This window comes from Ochotona curzoniae, unplaced genomic scaffold (genome assembly GCF_017591425.1).
Source record: "Ochotona curzoniae isolate NIBS_2020 unplaced genomic scaffold, NIBS_Ocur_1.0 contig_3332, whole genome shotgun sequence".
Lineage (NCBI taxonomy): Eukaryota > Metazoa > Chordata > Mammalia > Lagomorpha > Ochotonidae > Ochotona > Ochotona curzoniae.
Genome location: NW_024465816.1, coordinates 1,053,073 through 1,071,652, shown reverse-complemented (window position 1 = coordinate 1,071,652; position 18,580 = coordinate 1,053,073). Strand labels below are relative to the sequence as shown.

Here is an 18,580-nt window from a genome sequence, read left to right as displayed (position 1 = left end):
AATAAATAAAGAGAAAGAAACCATGGCAAAAAGTTGTATAATTAATGTATGTATAATTAATTAATGTAAAACTAAAAGTTTTACATGTCCCACCTAAAAACACCTGTAAAATTGTCAAATGGGGGGCAGCACCATAGCAAGGCAGTTAAGTCACCACCTGCACCCACAGTGATGCCAGTTGGGGACCCTGCTGCTCCCCTTCTTATCCAGTTACTTGTTAATGGCCTAAAAAAAGCAACAGAAGATGACCCAAGAACCTGGGCCCTTATTATCTGGAAAAGCTGCTGGGTCCTGACTTTGGTCTGGTCCAGTCCTAGCCACTGTGGTCACCTGGGGAGTGAACCAGTGGATAGAAAGCCCCTCTCTCTGTAACTCTACCTTTCAAATTAACATTAGAAAAACAATAAGCTGATGAGTAAAAATATACATCAAATAATAACATTTAAACACTCTTTAAAGCAGAAATAAACAGATACTCTGTATCCTTGGTTACTAATAGAAAGGTAACTCGTTCGATAGCTGCTCTCAAAATTTCCAAATCAGCCCATGGATTCACACACACACACACACACACACACACACACACACACACACACACACGGTGCAATGAAAAATACAAATGCAATGTTAACAACTGGACAAATGCTCCCACACGAAGTCTTCAGGTATTCGCCAAAGCAAGTAACATGTCTGGTATCTTTGGCTAGTTCTTAGATGTCAAACAGAGTTAAATATATGCTGCCTAAAAGAATATACTTCATTCACGCTGAAATTTAAGATCGCTTGTTGAAACTAACAGAGTCCATATTTGGGGGTGGAGGAGCACACTGGTGACTTAGCAAGCTGAACCTCCACCTGCAGCATCCCCCAGCATCTCACATGGTCAAATCCCAGCTGCTCTGCTTCCATCCAGATCCCTGCTAATGGCCTGGGCAAGCAGCAGAGGATGGCCCAAGGCCTTGGGACCCTGCACCCGTGTGGGAAGCCTGCAAGAAATTCCTGGCTCCTGGCTTAGAAGGCTCAGCTCTGGCCTTTGCTGCATTTGGAAGAGTGAACCAGCAGATGCAAAATGTCTGTCTCTCCTCCCTGTAAATCTGCCTCTCAGATACAAAAAAAAAAGAAATCTTTCTAAAAACATTACTATATTGAGAAGTGTTATTCTCATATGCATTTATCAGAACTATTCCCCCTGAAATGGCAATGAAAACATCTAAACCGAAAAATCTCTTAAGAAATAAAAAGATAGGGCCCGGCGCAGTGGCGCAAGTGGTTAAGTCCTCGCCTTGCACGCCCGGGATCCCATATGGGTGCCGGTTCTAATCCCGGCAGCCCGCTTCCCTTCCAGCTCCCTGCCTGTGGCCCGGGAAAGCAGTCAGCAGTCGAGGACGGCCCAAAGCTTTGGGACCCTGCACCCGCGTGGGAGACCCGGAAGAGGCTCCTGGCTTCGGATCGGCATAGGATCGGCCGTTGCGCTCACTTGGGGAGTGAATCATCGGATGGAAGATCTTCCTCTCTGTCTCTCCTCTCTGTATATCCACCTTTCCAATAAAAAATAATAAAAATAAATCTTTAAAAAAAAAAAAAAAGAAATAAAAAGATACCACTCTAAAAGACTAAAACTTTGAACAAGTACATAAAACCTGAAGCTTCCTGAAGTTTTATTTTCAGTAAGGCATACGACTCCATCCTTCTTCCTGTGCACTGGACCATAACAATGTGCTTAAGATTTTCATAGAAAGCATATTCAAAATTACTGTTTGTTACACATGCATATTCTATTTCTAAAATTAAGTCACCTATTATAGTCTAAGATACTGGTATAAAATTACAACCACTGTTTTGCAGGTTCATGGCTTTAGATGCAGATAATCATAATAAAAAAATTTCATACTTTGAAATTTACAAACCATGCAACAGTAAAAATTTTGTAGACTGCAAACATCTGGCAATGTATCAACTAATCTGAATCAATCCAAACACAGCTTTACAAAGTAAAAAGTTACTACTAATAAGAAGATACCATCAATAATCAATTCTTCCTTTTCAGGATCTATTTTTACAAACTTACTACTATTACGAGAAAGAAAACCACCACTGAGTAGGAGACTCACCAAGTCCTCACCAAGATTTCTTCTGAGTAAATTCACAGGTGCAGCAGATGATTTACCACATCAAATTTGTACTGATAAACTGTATTCCAAAAAGAGTAATCCTAAAAGCCATTAATTCAATCTGTCCACTCTACAGCCACTGGATTATTTACTTCAAATACTTAAAGTACCAAAGCCAAGCCAACATCTGTTATGATTCCAAGCTAAAGTATTACTTTATTAAAGTTACAGGTATGAAAACAAAACTAATACCACTTTACTCCTTGTGACTGCATTTGATTTCAATGAAGACTGCAGAATCTATATGGTCAAGGCACAGTACATTAACAACTCTATTTTTTGAACACTACCAATTTCCTTTATAATTAGAAAACCATTCCCAGAAAATCAGAAAATTTTACCAAGTTAAAAAAAATATGAGTATAATCAGAACAAATTTTTTTTTACCTTCTGAAATTATGAAATCTTTCAAAACTTACCAATATAAAAATCTGAAAAATTCTATAATCTATATTGGACAAAATGTAAGAGAACTTCAAATATTTAAATAAATCCTATTATGCCAACCAAAACATGCAAGCAAATTTTTTGCAAATGATCTTATTCTAAAACAGACAAAACAATAAAAAGTCAACATTTCCTTTAGTAAAATGAAAGTTAAAAAAATATATATTAGAAAAGCAGTACCAAAAATTCAACTTAATGACCACTGAAGCATCTTAGCAATAGGAGGATGCCATGTACAAAAGTCTAAATTTCTCTCTCTCACACACACACACACACAATCTTATCCAAATCAGCAACTACATTCTACATAACAAAAATGGTGAGTAATATTAATTTTATTCTTCCATAGGGAGCCCAAAACAAAGTGAGAAATACCAGTGGGGAATTCCATTAAGACTATAGCCAGGGGCTGGAAATGTGGCATGGTAAGCCAACACCTAAAATGCCAGAATCCCATATGGGTTCTGGTTCAAGTTCTAGCTGCTTCAATTCTGATCCAATTCTCTGCTAATGTGCCTGAGAAAGCAAAGGAAGATGGCCTAAGCAGCCCCTGTGTTCCACATGTGCAGTGAACCAGCAAATGGAAGATCTCACTGTATTTTTGTTTAGCAGTCGTCTTCTTTTATTTCTAGTAATATTTATTTTAAAGGCAGAGCAACAGGAAGGGATATGGGAGAAGAGGGGAGAGAAAGGGAGGGATGAGAGAATCTTCTATCCACTGGCTCACTCCCCAAAAGGCCACAACTGCTTCAGGTAGACCAAGCCAAAGCCAGATGCCAAGAGCTTTATCTGGGTCTTCCCAACGGGTGGCAGGAGCCCAAGCACTTGGCATCATTCACTACTTTCTCAGGCACACAAACCTGAAGCTAAATGAGAAAGTGGAGCAGCTGAGAATCCCACTAGTATGCACATGAGATGCCAGGGTCGCGAGGGCAGCTTGACCAGCACATGGAGAGAGACAGAGACAGAATGAGGGAACTACACAGTTCTAACCAAATAGAAGAAAAAAATCTTACACAAAATTATTAAGTGGTAAATTTCACATTCTAATATTTCTAGTACCAAGCAATGATTTACAAGCGATTCTGGTACCTCCTTTGCTTATTCTTTATAAACCATGACTTGTTACCATGTTTAGAAAAACTATAAACTATGTTTTTACTCAAAAAATCTTAAATTTTTCAGAATGTCAATTTCCCTGCTTCACTCATAAGTATTTGTAGCCTTAAAAAGTTAGTTGGTAATGATTAATGATCTCTGGAACAATAATTATTAAATAGTACTCAAAAATATTAGCAGATGAAACTCGGTCTGTAATAAATGTCAAAATCTGTTTATGCTTAACAGCTAATATAAACATGTTTCCTCACACTGTTCTCCCAAACACAATCTTTTACTTCCTCAATATAAGTTTGGTTAACTGTTTTACAAGAGTATTACTCCTTAAGGAAATTATATATAGTTAGAAGAAAAAGAAAACATATAGTGTAACAGCTGGCTCACTTATTCCTAAATAAAATCCTCTGTAACATTGTACATAATGAAATACTGGATACACAGACTTAATATCAAAAAATTTTACTCTGAAAGAATGAAAACATGGATGAAAGACATGTATATATGTGTGTATAAATATAAATGTATATATTTACACACAAAAAATGAGTTAGCATATTTCTACAACATATTTAGTTAAGATGAACAAACATGTACAAACATACGAATGTTAAGGTAAAGCAAGGTAATATATATTCACATGCAAAAAGCAGGCAACAGTACACAGAAATTATATTACTTCACTAAAGGCAATATAATAACGAACTTATTGCAGTACTGTATTTAGTTTCCATCTCAGATCTTAAAAAATATAATAAGGATATAGGAAAAAACTTACAGCGGAAAACAACAAAAGGTTTTAAAACAAAACATGAAAAAAAAAGTCTGGGATTCGGGACGGCCTAGTTTAGGAGAAAGACCACATAACATTATCAATTGAAATATATAAAACAGTATGATTTTTGATAGGATTATACTTAGTTGGGATTTCCCCTAAACAACAGAGATTAAAGGAATATTTCTTATAAAACACTGAAAACAAAGGTAGAGATGTTGTAGTGCTTCTTTCCTCATTTTGCAAAGAAAAATGTGTAATGATCTAAGATAATCTATCAAAAACTGGTTGATGGCAGAGAATGAATTTCAATAGAAGACCTCCAAAATAAATTTCACCTGTTTTCAATTTTGAAATAAAGAAACCACAATCTAATAGACTATCCAATGAAATAAATAGTTTTGGTTCTATGGCAAACTTAGATCAAAAATATAATATTCTATAGAATAAACATTATGACCAATGCAAAACCACGATTCCAAATTTTACTGCATTAAGTTGAGTAGAGAGAAGCAGAATATCAGAATTATTTCAGAAGCTTCTTCTAGCTACATAATGATTTCTCTGTATCCCAACCATGGCTAGGCAAATGGCTTGCGACCTAGTAAGATGAGTATTATGTATAGATTATGTAATAAACATGTATTACATAGAGAAAACTCCTCAGGCAGCTGACACAAAATGAGTAGTGGGATCAACTAAAGTACCCTGTTAACAAGGCATTAAGTTTTTGCATATTTAAGGTAGTGAAGAAAAAATACAAGCTTTATGAAAAGTTAAGTTTTAGTATTAACTACTAAAAAACTGTTCAGCCTTATTTGCAAAATAGGTAAAATTGGTTTAAAATTGCACAAAATCATACTAGTTCCTATCCATTCTACTCAAGCATTTTTATAATAACCAAAAAGTATTACAACAGAAGATATAAAAACATTTAAAATACAATTTAATAATTTTTATTCGCAGTTTAGAATTTAAACAACTCACTGGGAACAGTGAGGCAGTGTAGCCTTTTTTATTATTATTTAGAACTATTTAAACTTCAAGACAGGCTCAATACTGTTTTTCAAGGGCAAGCAACCAACATTTTAGCTGAAAACAGTCAACTCAGTGACCATCTGGGACAAAGATGTGATTATGTGAGCCTAGAGAGCCTCCCCACCTCGGTCTCCCTGGTGGAGGAGGAGGAGGTCTCTGTGTGCTTTTCTGTGGTGGTTCCACTGAATTCATTACAATGGAAATGGACATTTGAAATTCATAACGATCCAACATCTGAGCAATCTTCTGCCGAGACACACCATGTTTATTCCTCCTACCAAAAAGAGAAAAGGATTTTAATTATCTGGTTAGAATGCAAAAACCCAGACATTAAACTTTATGAGTCACAAAACAGATTCCAAATGATACTCTACAAGAAAAAATATTATTGCCGGTCTCAACATTTTTAAAACATATTTTTCAAAGATTTTACTTATTTATTTATTTTTGAAAGGCAAAGAGATAGACACAGACACAGGACCTACCATGTATTATTTTATTCCCCAAATGCATATAACAGCCAGGACTCGGCAAAACCAAACTCAAGAGAAATCTCTCATGTGGCTGCTGGAGACCCAATTACACCTGCTGCCTGCCCGAGTGCACATTAGCAAGGCGCCAAAATAGAGAGCGGTGCTAGGATTTGACCCAACGCATGATACAGAACACAAGAGCCTTAAACTGTGAACTGGCCATTGTTCCAAAGGCCTCTTTCAATAACACTACTTAAAGATTACTAAGAAGACAAGCCTGGCATGGTAGCCTAGTGGCTAAATCCTCATCTTGTGCACCCAAGATCTCTTATGGGCACTGGTTTGTGTCCTGGCTGCTCCACTTCAAATCTAGCTCCCTGCCTGTGACCTCAGAAAAGCAGTCGAGGACAGCCCAAAGAATTGGGATCCTGGGAGAACCAGAAGAAGCTCCAGACTCCTGGCTTCGGATCAGCTCAGCTCTGGCCATTGCAGCCACTCAGGGAGTGAATCAGCTGACAAAAGATCTTCCTCTCTGCCTCTCCTCTTCTCTGTATATCTACCTTTCCAATAAAAACAAATAAATATTAAAAAAAAAAAAAAGAAAGAGTATCAGAAGAATCAAATGGTTCCAGAACTTACAAAAAAAAAAAAGTATTCATGACTTTTTAGAAGTTGTTACAGGACAGTCTCTGTATCATTTTAAAAAGTCATCATCATGAGAGCTAGTACTGAAGGCAAAGTGAATCAAGCCACTGCTTGAGACACCAGCACCCCACACCCAAGTGCTGGATGAAGTTCTCATTGTTCCACTTCTAACCCAGCTCCCTGCAACTGAGACAACAGGGGATAATGGCTGAAGGACTTTGGGTCCAGCCTCCCAGTGAGAGAGCAGACGGAGTTCTGGGCACCTGGCTTCAGCACAGCTGCTTCGGCTATCTGGGTTAGTGAATCAGTGGACGGATGACCCCTCCGTCACGCTTGTCATTGAGATAGATAAAATCTTGGAGGAAAAAATCATGCTATCAATATCAAATCATTATTAGAGACAACAGTTTGGATATCTCACCCAAACAGGAGTGTATCTGAAAAGGTTCATATAAAATCAAATGTAAACTTAAGTTAGAAGTAAATTTTAAATTCATAGTGTTTTTTGTTGTTGTAGTTGTTTTTTAAAGTGCCTCCAATAGTAGCACTGAGCTGATGTCTTTTTTTTTTAATATATATTTATTTATTGGAAAGGCAGATATACAGAGAGGAGGAGAGAAGGAGAGACAGAGAGGAAGATTTTCCCTCTGATGGTTCACTCCCCAAGTGGCCACAACAGCTGGAGCTGAGCTAACCTGAAGCCAGGAGCTCTTCCGGGTCTCCCACACAGGTGCAGGGTCCCAAAGCTTTGGGTAGTTCTTGACTGCTTTTTCAGACCACAGGCAAGGAACTGGATGGGAAGCGGGGCCACCAGGATTAGAACCGGCGTCCATATGGGATTTTGGTGCGTTCAAGGCAATGACTTTAGGTGCTACACTGTTGCGCCAGGCCCCTTGTTGTTTTTTCAGATTTGTTTTTATTGGAAACGCATATTTACAGAGAGAAAGACAGAAAGATCTTCCATCTGCTGATTCACTCCCCAATAGCAGTAATGACCAAAGCTGAGCCAGTCCAAAGCCGTGAGCCAAGAGCTTCCTGTGGATCTCTCATCCTCTACTGCCTTCCCAAGCCACAAGCAGGGAGCTGGACAGGAAGTAGAGCAGCCAGGACAAGAACTGGTGCCCATACTGGCTCCTGGAGCTTGCAAGGCAAGGATTTAGCCAGTAGGCCCCTGGGTCATGCCCTAACCTACAATTATATAATAATATATATATACATAAACTATTTTGGAGACTCTTTGTAATGGTAAGGAAAGGACTGTTCGAACAAAGGGAAAAGTTGTAGTGTCAGGGTGAAATATGCTATAGCAAAATTTCTAAAAAGTGGACAGTAACTGTGATTACCAAGAAACAAAGGGTAATCATGACTGGGAAGAACACGAAGAGCTGCTAAGGCTCCACAACACAGGTGACTGACATATACGTATCTGCTAGGAAAGGACACTGCTTAGCTCTGTATTTGTATTTTACGTATTTATTTGTGAATTTTTATGGAAAAATAAAGTGGCTTGTAAGTCACTCTTTCAAAAAAACTTTTGACAATTTATTTTATCACGTTTTTTTATAACCTTACCTTGGACATGGCAAAACATGAACGTATTTTACATTTAATACTATAGCTCTGGTGTCAATTCATTTTTCCCAGAAAAGACACAAAACTAATGCATACTTTCAAATATCACATTCACATTCAAAATAAACAGAAAACAAAGAAGAAAGATAAAGAAACCTGAAGCTGAAAATAAGATTACACCCTGATATAACAATGACTCAATAAATTCTTAGTGAGATTAAGTCATGCCAGGTATCAATTAAAGCAACTTATATAAATTCAATTTAACATTAAAAATTAATATCAATAGTTCCTCAAATATAAATGAAGCTCTAACTATATGACAAATTCATCACTCACTTATTCAACATAACTCAAGGATCTTTAGTTTTACATCGCTGTCTCTTCAGCAGCAGGTGTATTACAAACACACTCAGGCACATAAATAATATCATATATTAACATTACTAAATCTGTCGATCTAGTGAACACATGGCACAAAATCAGAAACAAAGCGGCCAAAGGTATGAAGGCAGAGGGGAAAGAATTAAATTAGCAGCTATGAAGCTAGAAGAGCAAAAATTGAGAAAGGAGCAAAAAACTTGTTTTAAAATTTGTAATAGATGCAGAAATTTGAATGAAACCAAAAAAAAAAACCACTAAACTGTATGTTTACAGTATACTAGTTGTGAAATATGTCAATTATACCTCAAAAAACTTGCAACCAAAAGGAGGACATAATGCAAGTGGAGAAAGAAGAGCCACTGTCAGCAACAGCAGTGAGGTAAGAATAAAAGAACAAAGCAGAAGCTGGGGGAAAGTAATGCAAACCCAGACTCCCAGCCCAAGTTCTGACATCTAGCAAGCTCTGAAAACAGCCTTCTGCTAACTCACACGTAATAAACCTAAGCAGACCTCAGTCAGCTGGCAGCACAGCCCGCCCAGAATTGGTGCTGCGTGCAGAACTGTTATGACACCAACACGTCATCCTTCGCTGCAGATATACAAGATGTTTGGTTATGACATTATGTCCCAAACTCCATGTAATGTTACAATTAGGAATATCCACTAGGCCACTTTCAAAAAATTCCAAAGAGTAGGAATTCTAAAACATGCTGTTACCAAGGATATAGGCATAGGAGTCTGAACTTGGAGTAGTAAAGAATGAAGAGCACGAAGGCTCACGCAGGAGATGAAACTGAAAATACAAAGGAGATGGTTGCAGACTGGTAATACAGAGTAATGACACAGGGAAAAAACAGCGGAGAGCCAAATTTTACTTTATAAAATTCCTACACATCAACTAAAATCCAAGAAACTATGAAATAAGAAGTCACATAACAAAGGGAAATAAAACTTAATAAGGCAAGGTTACTCAAACATTTTAACTATTCCTTTAAGCAAAAGAAACAGTCCCTACTCATAACAACAAGCAAAACGCTAGCAAACAAACTGACAATGTTAATGAAAAGTGAAAGAAAAACAAGGATCCAATAAAATTCAAGTGCCTTACTTTTCTAATTCTTCAGGATCAAATTTCCACCAAGTCTCAGGCTCATGAAACTCTACTCTGTATCCTTTTCCTATGGCCTACACAGAGGAAAGGAAAGAAAACAAAACCCAGGCAATGTGTCTTCAGGTACAAGAAGGCAGTCATTTAGATTAACACCTCTAAAATTGCCCAACCAAGCAAAACATTATTCTGTAAAATAATATGAACTTCAGATTGAACTTGAAAAAATTAAGTTATTCTCCTTAAATTCAGGCAAAACCATGAACACATCCCTTAACAAGAAAGAGTTTTAATATTAAAAAAAAAAAGCTAGCCAGAAAACAAATCTTTCCAGAAAACAAGAACAAATGTTTGAATAATAAAGATGAAAGTAACGAGAATTTTAAAATTCAGGAAAAAACCTACTAGTAATAATAAAAATGAAAGCATTCATGATTTCATATTTACCATTTCGACATATGGCTTCATTTCCCAAGCTTGTGTATTAGTATTGTCTATTATAACTGGAGATCTCCCCTGATCAATAGCTTGTTTTGCTGAAATAAGAAAAAAGTTTAAAAACAGAAGCCATGATTAAGTTAAAATATACAAATAAATGTTGAATGCTCATTAAAAATACCAACATATTTCCATATTTAAATCTAAAGCCAGGGACCATCACTAGGTTTAACTCCTGGCCATCCTCTGAACAAGCCCCCTGGAAATGCAGCTGGGAAAGGAGTAATGACGGCCACACTACTCAGCCCGGCCGCGTGTGAGGCCAAGATGACATTCCACGCGCTGCCTTGGCATGCCCCGGTCCTAGCAGTCCCAGCCATTTAGGGAGTCAACCGCCATGCATATCATCAATCAGTCCAAGTCTCTCCCCCATTCTGTCTCCCTGCCCCTTACAAACCTACGGCTTGTGAACAAATAAAACTTAGAAAAAATGTACAGTTTCTTGAGTGTCATGAAAAAAATAAAAATACTTGCATTAGATGAAAATACACATACGACACGCTGAGCATATTCTCTGGACTGGATGCTCATTGTTGAGAAGTGTTTGTTTCTTTTAAATTTATAAGTATTTTGGGAGATAGAAAGGGACAAGGGCAGTGGGCACTGTGGTGCAGTGGACTAAGCAACCACTTGGGACACACATCCCACATCAGAATGCCTGGTAAGAGTCTGGGCTATTCCAACGCAGATCCGGCTTCCTGCTAATGTGCACCATGGAAGGCAAGCTTCAGCTCATGTTTCAGGGCCCCAACACCCACAGGGACACCTGGATGCCACTCCTGCCTTCAGCTTGGTCAAACCCCAGGCAGATGTGGCAGGTATCTGCAAAGTGAATCCCAGGGGAAGACATGCTGCTGTTCACCCATTTTCTCTCTTTCCCTTTTTCCTCTCTCCGTCTCCTACTCGTCAAACAAAATGAAAACAGATTTTTAAAATGGAGATCTGGATCCATGTAGCAGAGCAGAATGGATTTCCTGGCTCCTGGATTTGCCTGGTCATCTGTGAAGTGAACCAACAGACAGAAGATCTCTCTCTTCCCAACTTTGTCTTTCCCTCTGTCACTAGGTGTTTCAAATAAACAAATCTTAAATAAAATAGAGAACTGGGAAGATTTCCTGAGATATTATCTGTAGGAGGTGGGAATATTTGTATCCGATGTTTATCTGTATTTCCCTATTTTCTAAAATGTACAAGCAAAAAAAAAAAAATAAGGCCTATATGAAAAAAAAAAGGTTAGATTTTCAAATGGATTAGTAAGGTAGATAAGAACTTTGCTAAACTACATGTCCCTATCCCGAGGCCACAGCTTCTAATATGAGGTAAGAATTACAGTCATAATAAGCCACTGCTAATGACAGGAGTAGCTACACCCTTCAGACTGTCATTAAGAAAAATAACCCAGGGCCTGACATAATGTCCTAGCAGATAAAAGTCCTCACCTTGCATGCATCGAGATCCCATATGGGAGCCAGTTTGTGTTCTGGCTGCTCCATTCCCCTTTCAGCTCACTGCTTGCTGGTGGGGAAGGCAGTAGAGGACAGCCCAAAGCTCTGGGACCCTGCACCCACGTGGAAGACCTAGAAGAAGCTCCTGGCTCCTGGCTTCAGATCAGCTCAGCTCTTGCCATTACTGCCATTTGAGGAGTTAACCAGCAGATGGAAGATCTTTCTGTCTCTCCTTCTCTCTGTAAATCTGACTTTCCAATATATAAAAAAATATATCTTACAAAAATAATGAAATGCAATGCTATAATTATTTTCTAGGGATACAGAATTCAAACTACTGAATTCAACCTAAGGAAAATATAAATATTTATTGTTTTTTTCTTGATATGGTTTCATAGGCACAGGGATTTCTCCCCTCCACCCTTCCCAACTGTTTTCCCCCACATTATTATAATAGTGTAGTCCTTGAGCAACAATCACAAGTCCACCATTCTGCTATTTAGGTGAATCATGGCATTGAGGAAAAAGACAATGGTACAATCTAGTATCCTATTGTCAGGTTGTAATTTATCAATTTCATTGGATTTCTCCTCTGATGCGGGGATAGAGTGCATACTGCAATGTTATCTTCTTTTCCTGGTATGCTAGTCTCTATTCTACAGTAGGATACTCATGCTGAGGTCCAGGCTCCTGGCTTGAGCCTCTCCCAGTCCTGGAGAGTGATACAGCAGGTCTCCGTGTTTGTTTCCTTTAAATTTATAAATAAAACATTTATGAAATGTGAATTCTGCTAACTATACTTGCTGCAGTGATTAATGGTATCTTAATAAACTACTGATGGTCTTTCTTGCCAATGTAACAAAAAGGACTTTCTCAGACTTTTTTTTAAAACCTTTTTTTTTGAGATAATGTAATCTAACAATCATTAAACATTCTGAAAATTCTAAGCACGATTGTTAGGACAAAATCAAAACTTTTCAGCAAATGTTATCTGAATGCCTTTCAACATCAGGCACTCTTTCGGGAAAATCAGCTTCATGTTTAGCATTAGAAGAATTGTAATTAATTTTAGAATACTTGCAAATCAAAAACATCCCCATGTTTCCTTTTTTCCTCACAGTATAGTGGTTATTTAAGGAATCCAGCCTTTCTAGTTAGCCAGGTGTTCACATACGAGGTCTTGGTATTTTTTTTTTTTTGGCAGTGCATTGAATTGTGGTAATGGATCATGATTATATATGAAAAGAAGATAATCTCCTTAAATGAGATCCTTTGGTAGGACACAACTCCTTTCATATAATCTAGTTGTCAAACAGTAGGATAGTTATGCTTGTAAGAATTTTTTTAATGGAAGATTTGATCACTATGATTGGAAATAGAGCAGTAGAAAATGATAGCATTACACTGGTAACTGTAACAGAACTTGTTTATGACCCAACCTCTAAATTTCTTTTGGAATTTTCAGACATTTCCCAAATATTTATCACATCATAGTTACTACTCCTTAACCTTCACAATTCTGTCTTAAACATATCTATGTGATATGTAGTTAACCGTGTATATACATATATTCTCATAGATACCTAGCATCCCAGGAAGAGAAGACACACTGCAGTACACACCTCCACTAATGAAACTTACGGCGCCCTTGGCTCCATGCCTTCGCCTTGCGGGGGCTGCTGCAGGCATTTGGGGAGTGATTCTATTAAAGGGAATCTGTTTTTACCTCCACATGTTTGTATGTTTATCCAAGACAAGTTTCAAAAATAACTTAAATGAATTTATTTACAGAATTTCAGACCAATAATTTTTTAGTGATTGTATGTTAGAATCATCTGTTTCCCCCATGCCTTGACACTTCCCACTGTAATCAGAGTTCCACATAGGCATACATCCTTCTCAACTATGTTAACAATAACAACAACAACAAAAGAATTATCTATGCTAGCATCGTGGCAGAGCAGGTGAGGCCAATGCCTGTGATGACAACATTCCACAAAAGTACTGGCTGCTTCATTTAAAATCTAGATGTCTGTGAATGAGTATGGAAAAGCAATGGAAGATGGCTCAAGAGTCTGGCTCCCAGCACTCAGGTGGAAACCCCAGCAAGCTTCTTGGATACTAGTTTTGACCTGGCCCAGTAACAGCCATTACAGCCATCAGCACAGAACACCAGCAAGATGGAAAAATCTCTAACTGCCTTGCAAATTAAATAAAAAAAAAATAATCTAAATAATTTATACACACACACACCAAATATATACATCTTATCTCATCTGTATCTTATTTTTCTCCCACTCCAAATCAATTAAAATCAAAATCTACAGGGCTGAGGGACAGGAGTAAGTCTTACTAAAATCTCCCCAAATTAAAATATAAATACAAATACAAATATAAATATAAATATATATATATCCCAAGTGATTCAAATATGCTGCCAGATTAAAAACGATTGTTTGTAATAAACTCATGTACTCTAAAAAAAAATGTATTTAACTGGTTCCTAGCATATCAATATCAATAAGAAAAATATTCAGAATCCTTATGCTAAATTTGGAAAATATAAACATTACTCAAGGAAATAAGAAGTTATATACATCAACATTTTGTAAGTTAGATATTATGAAAAATACAAAATAACACTGCCTAAAATAACCCATGCCTCAACTTTTGATGGCTTACATCAATATAGTATTTATAATTTATAAATTTATAAATTTTTTATCTAAGTTCTGATTTTCACAGCAAGTTTTATCAGATAGGTTCTCCATCTCTAATAAATAGAGAGCTTGGGTTTCAAAGCTATTTAAAAATGTCTTGTCAAAATCATCCAGCTGAGTTGAGACTGCTTCTAAAACAAATATGTGTTTTGACTCCCAATCAAATATTCTATCCCAGAAGACTTGGTCCAAAACAAACCTCTGTTCTGGTTCCAGTCATGGGCATCACCAAGCTGATTAACATTATACCTGTACCCATCTTGATGGTGAAAATAGTCATCAGTGCTGAACACAATGCCGTCACGACTCTGACCAAGCAGAATGCTGTTAATAAAAGAAATTATAAAGGTGCCATTTATAAAATCTGCAGTCACCAAAATAAACCACAAAGGAAGTACTATCAAATGAATTTCTGGCACTTACCTGTAAGTATACTGCAAATATAACAACACTTCACACTTAAATATGTAATTTGGGATCCTGCACCCACATGGGAGACTCCTGGCTTCAGATTGGCTCAGCTCTGGCCACTGAGGCCATTTAGAGAGTGAACTAGAGGATGCAAGATCTTTCCCTCTCAGTCTCTCCTTTCTGTAAATCTGCCTTTCCAATTAAAAACAAAGTTTTATTTAAGTGAAAAATATTTTGGTAATTTAGTGGTCAGTGCCATAGCATAGATGACAAAGCCTTTGCGTACAGCGCCGGCCATCCCCAAACGCGTGTTGGCAGAGTCACAGCAGCTTCACTTGCACTCCAGCTCTCTGCTAACAGCCTGGGAAGGCGGCTGGAGAGGGCCAAGTCCTTGGGCCGCTGCAACCACAAAGAAGACTCAGAAGAGTTCCCAGCTCGTGGACTGGCCTAAACCAAGTCACTGCAACCACCTGGGGAGTAAACCAATGCACCGAGCACTGAACGTCTCAATCTATCCCTCTCTCAATCTTCCTCTCTCTCTCTCCCCCCTTTCTCTGTAACTCTTTCAAATAAGAAAACCTTAAAAAAAAAATCTTTTTGATATCCATGCAATCTTTTATGACAACAACTTTCTGAGGATGCACTGTATCATGAAATACAATTTTTTGCATCAAAACATATTCACACATTTTAATAATTTGCATTCTTTTTGAATAACATCAAATTTATAACAAAATTAAAACAGACAGGTATAAAATCAGTGTATAAATATATACACTCTTATAGAATTTTAAATTAAATTCATGGTTTCATGAAGTAGTTCTTTTGGAGGCTAAGCTGAATTTTCCTTTTTAAAAAACAACAACAATTTTTTTCTTAAATGTATCCACTTAACATATTTGGCATTTTATTTCATTGCACAAATAATCTAGAATATAAAAAAAATCCCATGCCACTAGCTTTCTAAACCAACGCTCAGGCAGCACTGATCATAATCAAGCACATAACACAACCACACTCAGCAGTGCCGGGAATCAGACATCATAGTTCCTGTACGCGCCATGTTTCCTTTACTTTCATTCTATTATTTTATTAGCATCTAATTTTTAAGATGCTAGTAATTTTTAAAATTTTTTTAAAGACTTATTTTATTTTTATTGGAAAGGCAAATATATAGGGAGGAGGAGGAAAGGCAAAGAGGAAGATCTTCTGTCAGATAATTCACTCCACAAGTGATCAAAATGGCGAGTCAAGCGATTTGAAGCCAGGAGCCTCTTCCGTGTCTCCCATTAGGAGGATCCCAAAGCTTTGGGCCATCCTCAACTGCTTTTTCAGGCCACAAGCAGAGAGCTGGATGGGAAGCAGGGCTGCCGGTATTAGAACCGGCACCCATATGGGATCTGGGCACATTCAAGACAAGCACTTTATCCACCAGGCCATTGCGCCGGGCCCTAAACTTAATTATTCTTATAGTAAAGGCAGATTTACAGAGAGAAGGAGAGACAAAGATCATCCATGTACTTGTGCACTCCATAAGTAGCCACAACAGCAAGAACTAAGAGAATCCAGGAACAACTTCTGAGTCTCCTACGTGGGCGCAGGGACCCAAGGCTTTGGGCCATCCTCTGCTGTTTTCCACGCAATAAGAAGGAACTGGTAGCTGGATCAGAAGTGGAACAGCCAGGACACAACACAGCATTCATATGGGCGGAAGCAAGGGGTGTCTGCAAGCAAAGTGAGCCACTACAGAAGTCCAAATGCTTATATTTTACTACATGAGTATGGTATTTTTAAAAGAAAGATTTATTTTACTTTATTGGAAAGACAGATATACCAGGGCCTGGCACGGTGGCACAAGTGGTTAAGGAAAGACAGATATACCAAGAGGAGGAGAGAGAGAGAGGAAGACCTCCCTCCGCTGATTCACTCCCGAAGTGAGTGCAATAGCCAGAGCTGAGCCGACCTGAAGCCAGGAGACAGGAGTCTCTTCCACTTCTCCCATGTGGGTGCAGGCCCCCAAGGCATTAGACTGTTCTCCACTGCTATCCCAGGCCACAAGCAGGGAGCTGGACGGGGAGTGGGGCTGCCGGGACATGAACCAGCACCCATATAGGATCCTATGGGATCCAAATGAGTGCAAGGTGAGGACTTTAGCCGCTACCATCAGTATGATACCTTTTGTATCCAATAAACAATTCAAAAATTTCCAGTGACCAGTGCAGTTAACTAATCCTTTACCTTGAAGCACTGGCGTCCCATCTACGGGCACTAGTTCATGTCCCGGCCAATCTACTTTCCATCCTGGGAAAGCAGAGGAGGCCCAAAGCCTTGGGTCCTTACACCGGTGTGGAAGAACAGGAAGAGGCTCCCCGCTTCGCATCAGTTCAGCTCCAGCTGTTGTAGCCATTTAGAGTGAACTGGTGAATGAAAGATCTGTCCCCACTGTAAAACTGTCTTTCCAACAAAAATGCAGAAATAGTGGGGTAGAGACAACAAAGACAATTATTTCATTAAACCTTGTAAACATTAAATGCATATGGATCCTAGGAAGATATATATATATATATACATATACATATATATGTATATATATGTATATGTATATATATGTATATACACACACACATATATATTATAAACATACTCAGTAAGTTTAGCTTGGAGGCATTCTTTCTTCCCAGGTATGCGCAGACTGTAAATAAATCTTTTCCAAATCCCCTGCATTATTTAAAATTATAGACACAATTCTGGAGATCTAAAAAATACCTATGTGATTCTAGAACTGACTTCATAAATTGCATCTGAATCATCCTCGGCTGCTTTCCCAGGCCCCAAGCAGAGAGCTGGATGGGAAGTGGAACCAACGCCTATGCAGAACCCCATGTTCGCAATGGGAGGTTTGCTAGTTTAGCCATCATGACAGACCCAAGATAGTAAGGACAGTATGCTGCACTAAATACTCAACAAACTCTGCTCACTCCAGCAGCACATACACCAAAACTGGGACAACACTCAACAAATTACAGCAGGTACTGTTACTCTAATATGAGCACTGGAAAAGCTGCTAAAATCACAAGTCGCCAAATTAAGCCTCTAAAATCTAAATGACTTCATCTGAAATATATTCAACAAAATTATTGTAATTTACCTTAAAATACCATAGCACAGACAGAACGAGATCATGTAGATTATTGAAATTACCCTACTAGAAAAAGGATGTCCAGGGTGGTTTTGCTAGCTAAGGCTGGGCTCCAAAGATGGCTAAAAGAGGTTATTAGAGATCAGCTACCTCCTCATCTCTGACCAACTCCAGGCAGTTATTGCTAATTATGAAGTGCATGGCCTGCTTGTGAAAATACAGTCATTGGTAAAATCACTGGAGCAAAGAAATGTGAATTAGTTAGAATATTTTTTGATTATTGATTTTTTTTAGGATTTTTTGCTTACAGAAGGCAGGTGGAGCAGAAGTAGAGCAGCCAGGACTCCAACCGACACCCATGTAGGATGCCAGCACCCATAGATGGCCATTCTGTCCACCGTGTCACACCACAGCTGGCCCTGTATTGACCTTATCTTAACATCTTTGGTTTTTCTACCAACTAGCCGTTGAAAATTTAACACTCTGTACTTGTCTTTGCAGAACAATTCTTTTTAAATAAATAAACAAATGAAAAAATAGATTTACTTATTATTTATGCTTATATGAAAAACAGAAACTAATCTTCCCTTTGCAACAGCCAGGGCTGAAACATAAGGCTAAAATTCAATTCATGTCTC

The 18,580-nt window shown here is 38.1% G+C and overlaps 1 protein-coding gene across 11 annotated transcripts in view; it reads right to left on the bottom strand.

Annotated features, from left to right (window-relative positions):
* The window catches only part of N4BP2L2 (NEDD4 binding protein 2 like 2), a 67,920-nt gene that overhangs the window by 37,465 nt on the left and 11,875 nt on the right, over positions 1-18,580 (bottom strand). For 5 of the 11 annotated variants that reach the window (XR_005883831.1, XM_040979801.1, XM_040979803.1 and 2 more), the window contains exons 3-6: positions 14,592-14,716; positions 10,177-10,265; positions 9,730-9,806; positions 5,672-5,821 (exon numbers count right to left, since the gene is read on the bottom strand). Coding sequence is in view for 10 of the 11 variants with exons in the window: in XM_040979801.1 (XP_040835735.1) it covers positions 5,672-5,821; positions 9,730-9,806; positions 10,177-10,265; positions 14,592-14,716 (441 nt within the window). In the remaining variant the exon portion in view is untranslated. Of the gene's footprint in view, positions 1-3,964; positions 5,822-9,729; positions 9,807-10,176; positions 10,266-14,591; positions 14,717-18,580 lie in introns of those variants that run through there. The other 6 variants (XM_040979810.1, XM_040979806.1, XM_040979808.1 and 3 more) reach the window with 6 other exon arrangements.